This window comes from Phaethon lepturus, unplaced genomic scaffold (assembly GCF_000687285.1).
Source record: "Phaethon lepturus isolate BGI_N335 unplaced genomic scaffold, ASM68728v1 scaffold24734, whole genome shotgun sequence".
Classification (NCBI taxonomy): Eukaryota; Metazoa; Chordata; class Aves; order Phaethontiformes; family Phaethontidae; genus Phaethon; species Phaethon lepturus.
The window spans coordinates 222-7815 of NW_010535955.1; the positions used below are offsets into that span (position 1 = coordinate 222).

Consider the following 7594-nt stretch of genomic DNA (forward strand, 5'->3'; position numbering starts at 1 on the left):
CCGTAGCTGCACGTTCCAGGGTGCGTGGCGGAGGAGAGCGGCAGGGGCGCAAGAAAAGGACTGTGCCTTGAGGGGCTGCAGCTTTTTTCCGTTGTCCTTTTTAGAATGAAGACCATTCTCAGCAACCAGACCGTTGACATCCCCGAGCAAGGTACGTCTGTGTTTGAAAGGCGTTTTGTGATGCTGACCCCGCAGCCTGTTAACCTGCGTCTGCCTTTGATTTCCAGTCAGTGTTTCACTGAAGGGCCGGACAGTCATTGTAAAGGGCCCCAGAGGAACCTTGCGGAGGGATTTTACTTTTTAGAATGAAGACCATTCTCAGCAACCAGACCGTTGACATCCCCGAGCAAGGTACGTCTGTGTTTGAAAGGCGTTTTGTGATGCTGACCCCGCAGCCTGTTAACCTGCGTCTGCCTTTGATTTCCAGTCAGTGTTTCACTGAAGGGCCGGACAGTCATTGTAAAGGGCCCCAGAGGAACCTTGCGGAGGGATTTTAACCACATCAATGTGGAGCTGTCACTCCTGGGAAAGAAACACAAGAAGGTGAGTGCTGCAGAGGTTGTCTCGCTGCCCGGAGAGGGAGAGTAGCTTTACAATTAGCTTAAAAACTTCTTGGTAGTATAGGAGAGTGAACCAAAAAGTTGAGCTGCAGTTATGTAACTTAATTTTTCGCTTATTTCTGTGTATTTTGGAAGAGGCAGGTCTCACGGGACCTGCTCTGGACCCATGGAAGTCTTGCAATTCTGTGATATATTGGAGTGAACTTGTTGATTGATTTTTTTTTTTTTTTTGGTAGTTGCAGGCAGATAGTTAATGGAAAAGGGGTTGATTGTTGTATCCCGTGTTTTATAAACGGACTCGTTTTAGCTAAAAAAAACCTAAATCTCTATGTTTAATTTTCAGAATTGGCCAGTTATATCAGGAGAACAGATGTTTTCTAAATAAAGGCATAATATTTTTGTATGGCCTTAAAAACTACAAAAAGAGGGAAAAAGTGGCTGATTTCAGCTACTTTTTCACAAGTGTCTAGTGTTTCATTAAAACACTGGACCCACACACAGTGTTTTGTTAAAAAGTTCATAGATTCCACATAGGAGACTGACTTTAGAACAACGTATTCAGTGTTTAGTATTTGATAACACATCCTTCAGCTTAAGATGTCTGAACATCTACCCTGGCTTCTTTGAAGATTTGTTCATAATGAGACATGAAGAAAAATATTTGTTGTACGGCTGGAGGTTAGGATTTAAAAGATTTGAGCTAGGTGGGCCTTTAATAGTCTTTGAAAAAAAGAAAAGTATTTATCTGCTTTTGTTAGGTGGGCTTTTAAGTAGTTTATTGGAGCTTTTCACTCTTAGTTTGTCACAAAAACGTTTCATTTTTAGTTCTGAAGTGTAGCTGAAAGCGTTAATTTTATTGAATTTTTTTTACACAGCTACGTGTTGACAAGTGGTGGGGTAACAGAAAGGAACTGGCAACAGTTCGCACAATTTGCAGCCATGTACAGAACATGATAAAGGGAGTTACACTGGTAAGTTTTATTTCAGAATGGGATTACCTGTCATTTTTGTTACAGTAATGGACAGCCTTTTACTTTCGAGAGAGCTTTTCTAAGCATGCAAGATGTAGCTTTCTCTATTTTTTTTTTTCCCTTGCACTTGCTGTCAAACAAGTTCTGCAGGTGGAAGAAAGCATGAATGTCTCTTGGGCTTAGTGTCTTGCCCTTGTTAAGAAACTAATGCCAATAATCTCTTGGGTTTAGATTTCTCCAGTAAGCTTAACACATCTGTTTTACCTTTTGGACATGTTCTGCTTTCAATATCTGATGATGCCCCTCATCGTAGGGCTTTCGTTACAAGATGAGGTCAGTGTACGCTCACTTCCCAATCAACGTAGTTATACAGGATAATGGCTCACTTGTGGAAATCCGAAACTTCTTGGGAGAGAAGTACATTCGCAGGGTGCGTATGAGGCCAGGTGAGTGTCTCTGGAGGTGGACTTTACTGTTTCTAAACTATTTTCTTTGTGTACTGCCACTGATACAGGCAATGGTGAATGATTGTTGAAGCAGCATTTTTGCCTGTTTGAATTTACATAATCTTATGGTACCTTTGCCACTGTTTAGATTTGTTATTAATAATGCTTTTGTTATTTATTAGCTAGCTCTTACCACTAAAAATAACTAGTTTAGAGCTACTTACTGTAATATGAGTGACAAGGACCCCAGTGTTTACTTTTATCATGAGATCTGGGCAGTGTTGATAGCTGGTAAACTGCAGGTGCTCAATTTTAGATTTCTGTTTCTGTTTTAAGCATTGTATATGAACTAGTCTCACACTACATCATATATTTGGTCTCTGAAGTGTTCTCGTATTTTGAATTTCCTGATTGTCTAGGAGCACATATGATAAACTTCAAAATTACTGTCTTAGTTGTTGGTTTTATATCTTGCATACTTCGGAGTTTTAGCAAGATGTCTGGCAGAGTAGGCATTTGATGGAGCTTGTTAAACTTCAAAAGGAGACAAAATATGTCATGAACACAGTTACCTTAAGACTGTAGGAAAAACTCTATCAAATTTTTTTGATAGTTCTACTTCTGGTGAAGGTATGGACAAGGCTACTTAGTGTGACTGATGGTCTTTTGGGGTAGCTTTAGATGAATGCATTAGATTTGTCCAAAACCACTGGTAGGTACAGTGTGGGTTACTGACAGTGACTTTAACTTTGACTGTGGGACATTACGGATGGGTTTGATTATTGTATTTCATTTTTGTAAGTCAGCATTTATGTCCAAGATAGTAAAGTGCTTGCTTAAAATCTTAACATCTATTGACTCAATAGATCAAACTTCTTACTCTCCTTGCAAATGAAAATTTCCAGTTAGACTCTTGAATGTCCTTGTGTTTACTCCTTGTGAGTATTCACAGTGTTGCTAGTATGAACATGGTGCTTGACATGTCAGGGGGCAGGGTTGGTTTTTTTAATGACTCGGTTGCGGTGAATCCAATTTTGTCTTAATGAGAATGTGGAAAATGGCACCACCTAGCTGACGAAGCCATGCTGGCAAAATTTCTGGCTTATACAGAGTGTTGGTGATTAATGCTGTAAATTAGTGACATTTAAGTAGGAATCGCACTTAGTTGCTTTCAATCCAGATCACGACTTGCACTAATCTTTGTGTGCAGAAATGATGAGGGAGGACAATCCTGGAAGGGGCTTGGGGGACTCGTTTAACAAAGTCATAGAAGTTAATTACTGCCCAGAATACTACTTTCTGGTCTGTAAATTGGGACAGGACATGAATTACGTTTTTTTTTAGTACCCCTAATGTCTTCACCAATGATGAAGATTGTGTCTTTTTCTTTCTTTAGGCGTTTCCTGTGCAGTATCTCAAGCCCAGAAAGATGAGCTGATCCTTGAAGGGAATGACATTGAATTGGTCTCCAACTCAGGTTTGTGACCTAGCTGTGTGGGAAGCTATAATGATACAGCCACTTCTATCTGAAGATATGTCAGCTTAGCAACTTCTATCTTCTTTCTCAAACCCTGAAGTAAATGACAGCTCAATTCGTCCCCCCCGTCACTGTAATTGCTTTTTATAATTTCTTTCGCTTTTTTTTAGACTTAAAGATACTTCAAGTCCATGGAAGGTTTTTTGAGTCAGTATTAATGGCCTTTTTGGCACCAAACTTTTCAGCTTTTCAGTAATAAACTGTCACTGCCCTGAGTTGCCAAGATGGGCTCAGTGAAAGGCATTCTGTTTTCATTGGAACTGGCAGGATTTCAATTTGGTAATTCCCTTCTCCAGGTGACAGTTTCGTTAGTTGAAATATTGGGGAGTAAACAAAGGCTATGTGTTGGCTTGGACCTGTGCTTTCTGCTAATGGTCTTGCTTTGTCTGCAGCTGCCTTGATCCAGCAAGCCACTACGGTCAAGAACAAGGATATCAGGAAATTCTTGGATGGTATCTATGTCTCTGAGAAAGGAACAGTACAGCAGGCAGATGAGTAAAACTCTAATAGGTTGGTATCCTCTTATGCAGATTGTACATCTTCCGTAAGGGGAAGATGCTATCTGGGGACGTGGTAAAGTAGATAAACTTTGTCAAGGTTGTGGTTAAGCAGGTTCCTGACAGGGATGCAGTTGTGCTTGTAAAGGGCATCGTAAGAGGTATCATAAAACTTAACTTTTGCTAGGTCTCTTGACAGCGACTTTCCATCTCTCATTCAGTTGGTATTATCCTGCTGTGTAGAGAAACATCTGACTCTCAACTGTTGTATTCTGTGCTGTGCGTGCCACTTACGATGGCGGCTGAGAATTCAAAACCAGCTGACCTGGCATGACAGACCAGTTTACACCTATTTACAGAGACTACTTAGATTAATGTTCCTCTTGGTTGGACACTGCCTTCAATAAAGTCAGTCATCAGCACATCATTTATATAGATAGGTTTTCTGTGTAGTTTGTGTGTAAATGCTTGTAAACAAAGGCCAATTCAACAAGGACAAGTATATAACATTGTGTATGTACATTTGTTACTGAAGGATTTTGGGATAATTTAAGAATTTTAACTGTTAAAGGAATTCAGTGCATTTCAGCTATGTATGGTTCCATACATGGTACAAAACACTTGTGCGGCATAATGAGAGAGGCTGACTTGCAAATAAAAGTCTTTGCCTTTTGCACCCAAGCTTGAGACAGAGGATGCAGATGAAGTGAGTTTCATAAACTGAATTTTTTCTTATCACCTGCCAGGTACCAGCTCGTGCAGCCTACTGAAAAAATGATACTTAGTGCTGCTCCAAGTTCCTTGAGAGACAGAATGACTTGTTACCTGTTTGTTAAACAGTCGAGGCCTGTTGTGTTTGAAGGCATCTTTACGTGATCTTGTCTGAATAAAATTAAGCAAATTCTTTGAGCTATTGAAGTCTATCTTGCATTAAAACTATCAGATAAATGAACTTGATATATGTCTATAAACTTTCAGTTTTACATTTGCAGTGCTAAAACCTTTCTAAAAGCTCTTAACTTTTTATTTACAGTTGTCTGGATCCTGAAACAAACCACCATGAGACATTATAACAGCAAGTACTGGATTGAAGAATCTGATACAAAACCTGCACACCATGAGAGGTTTAATAAAATAAAAGATATTTCATATCTTGGCCTCTTTTTTTTTTAAAAGAGCTAAATGGTGGTTATGTGAACCTGTTCAAGATCTTTTGGTTTTTGGAGAAGCAGATTTGTCACAGAGTAGTGCAAGATAACGTTAGCACTGTGTACAGGTTGCGTTACCAGTCTCTGAGAACATTCCGACTGAATGGAGTCTGATGGTTCGGAAACCTCATACTGGTGGTGTGTGGACCCAGCATGTAAAGCCAGGAAGTGGTAGTTTTAAATCATAGCATTAAGAAGTAGCAAAAAGCATTGTTCTCACAGCAAGGAGACTAGTGTTCTTTTGCATTAGTTCAGAACTCCACACCGATGATGGCAAAAACTGATTTCCAGTTTCTGGAGGGGGTTCAGACTTGTGATAACAGAATCTGAAGTAGATTAAAACCAAAATTTGAATCGGTGGAACCAGACTTACATGACTGTAAACCAAATACAGAGATGGAAGTAATAGCCTGAAATACAATGCTTTAGCTGTGTAGGTCAATTAAGAAAACCAAGGACTTTACCTCAGAGTTCAGGCAGAGCTTATTGCCGAGTTTCACCACCAGTGGTTTGTGTCACCTGGGGATATAGCATGCTCTGTTTCCTGGTGACTAATCCTGCCAGGTGCTGTGGTAAAATCCACATCGTCACTTATGTTCAATTTTGAAGAGAGATACACACAAAATACTGGAGTAGTGCAGAAATGTACTTTGCAACAAGTGGCTAAAGCTTAATACTGAGGAAAGCATCTATGCATGCCTAAAAAATAGAGAAAATGGCTCAAAGCACCTCCTTGCATGGTTCTACTGAGTTCCATGGGGGTGTGCCGTACCACACCCTGAGCCCAGAGAAGCAGTGGTACTAAACTTTGCAGACATGGGCTTTGTACGTGGCCTGCTTAACATTTCTAAGATGGGTTCTTGTGTGAATTGTGTGGCTAAAGGAGTCTTCCAAAATTCTCTGTGCTCCTATAAGGCACAGGGAATTCCCGTGGCATTTCCCTGTGGCGTGCTTCAGTTTGATTCCCCAGCTGCTGCCAGTGGTAACCCGTCAATGTCTTTGGGTGATGGAAGGATGCATGCACCCCTTGATATCTGTCCTGTTTGCTGTGCTGGTAGAATGTTTTCTAGGGTAAAAGGGGCCAGAGTCTCTCATCGTTTTACTAGTGCTTACCTTTTGAATTAACCTTCTGTGATGTTGACCAGTACTTGAAGTAGAATGGAGAAACAGTCTCCTGCATTGATGAACTAAGACTCAAGTTTGGGTCAAGTATTGGGAGTTTGGGGTTCAGTTGATTGCCCGTATCCTTGAAGTCGCAGTTTCACAAAGTTTCTAGTAGTCCAAGTCTAAGTAGCCATAATACTTGATCACTTATGTTCCTGTTTATCAGAATATGTTACTATTTACCTTGTGCTTGATGCTCGTTCATGTGTTTCGACACAGTTGGAAAAGACAATGTGTTTATATGCCTCATCCCTTCAGAAGCACTGGGGTACATACTAAGTGCATCTACCTGTTTTGGCGACCTTAAGACTGCGGTAACTAGCCTCTAATGGGAACAGGTTGGGGGTATCGCTGTGTCTTGAAAATGGTACTAGCCACTGGAAAAGAAGGTTGTAAAGTGGAAGAGGGCAGTGGGAATTTAAACTGATGCCTCTTTTTGCCCTTCGTTCCGTTTCTAGAGCAGCTTTTCTACCCCTCTCCAGTGGTACCTGCCTGGGCAGCGATGAGCTGAGCATGTGTCGTGATGCCACGACTGAAAAGGCTGGCTGATGTGAATTCTAAATGATGGTACAGTTCATGGGAAGAACTTGTTGAGGTCATTCTGAGGTGACCAAAACCAGACCAAAGTAAACCTCTGTGTTTGGTCCCTGAAAAGTTTAAATGAGGTAGCAGGTTTATTTGTCCTTTAAAGCCATTATGCCTGGGTTGGTAGCTTTTGTTTAATGAAGTAATAGCAATAAACTCTCATGGTTTTATGTCACTTGTGGCTTGCCCTGGCACTTGACCAGAACTAAGATGATAATACGTATTTATTTCTATGAAAAAGTGCAATTTAAAATGGTATTCATCACTCTCTTGAGTGGATTAATAGTTACGATTTATTTTTATGTTCTCTGCTAGTAAAAATTTTTACGGCTGTCCCATTTTGGAGATGAAAAATAGTGACTGTATATGTTCTGGTTTCAGCCAGGATAGAGCTGGTTTTCTTCAGAGAAGCTAGTATGAGACTATGTTTTAGATTTGGGATGAGAAACTGTTGATAATGTGCTGATGTTTTGGGTTGTTGATAAGTAGTCAAGGACAGTCCTGCTTCTCGTGCTGGCCTGCCAGCAAGAAGGCTGGGGATGCACGGGGAGCTGGGAGGGGACACAGCGAGGACAGCTGACCCAGGCTGGCCAAAGGGGTATTAAATACCCTACAACGTCATACCC

At 40.7% G+C, this 7594-nt stretch overlaps 1 protein-coding gene across 1 annotated transcript; it reads left to right on the forward strand.

The window, feature by feature from the left end:
* The first annotated feature begins 70 nt into the window (after positions 1 to 70).
* Positions 71 to 5061, forward strand: RPL9 (ribosomal protein L9). Its single transcript, XM_010286025.1, has 7 exons — positions 71 to 151; positions 428 to 543; positions 1436 to 1531; positions 1845 to 1977; positions 3374 to 3454; positions 3907 to 4024; positions 5045 to 5061. The coding sequence occupies exons 1-6, from the start codon at positions 106 to 108 to the stop codon at positions 4011 to 4013; spliced, it is 579 nt and encodes a 192-aa protein (XP_010284327.1). The 5' UTR covers positions 71 to 105; the 3' UTR covers positions 4014 to 4024; positions 5045 to 5061.
* Positions 5062 to 7594: the final 2533 nt, after the last annotated feature.

What these genes read in the sequence shown, in the direction of transcription:
- RPL9 (XM_010286025.1), top strand. Translation starts at nt 106, where the DNA reads ATGAAGACCATTCTCAGCAACCAGACCGTTGACATCCCCGAGCAAG. An exon ending in TGGGAAAGAAACACAAGAAG is followed by an intron (nt 544 to 1,435) that starts GTGAGTGCTGCA and finishes TTTTTTACACAG; the next exon opens with CTACGTGTTGACAAGTGGTG. An exon ending in TGAATTGGTCTCCAACTCAG is followed by an intron (nt 3,455 to 3,906) that starts GTTTGTGACCTA and finishes CTTTGTCTGCAG; the next exon opens with CTGCCTTGATCCAGCAAGCC.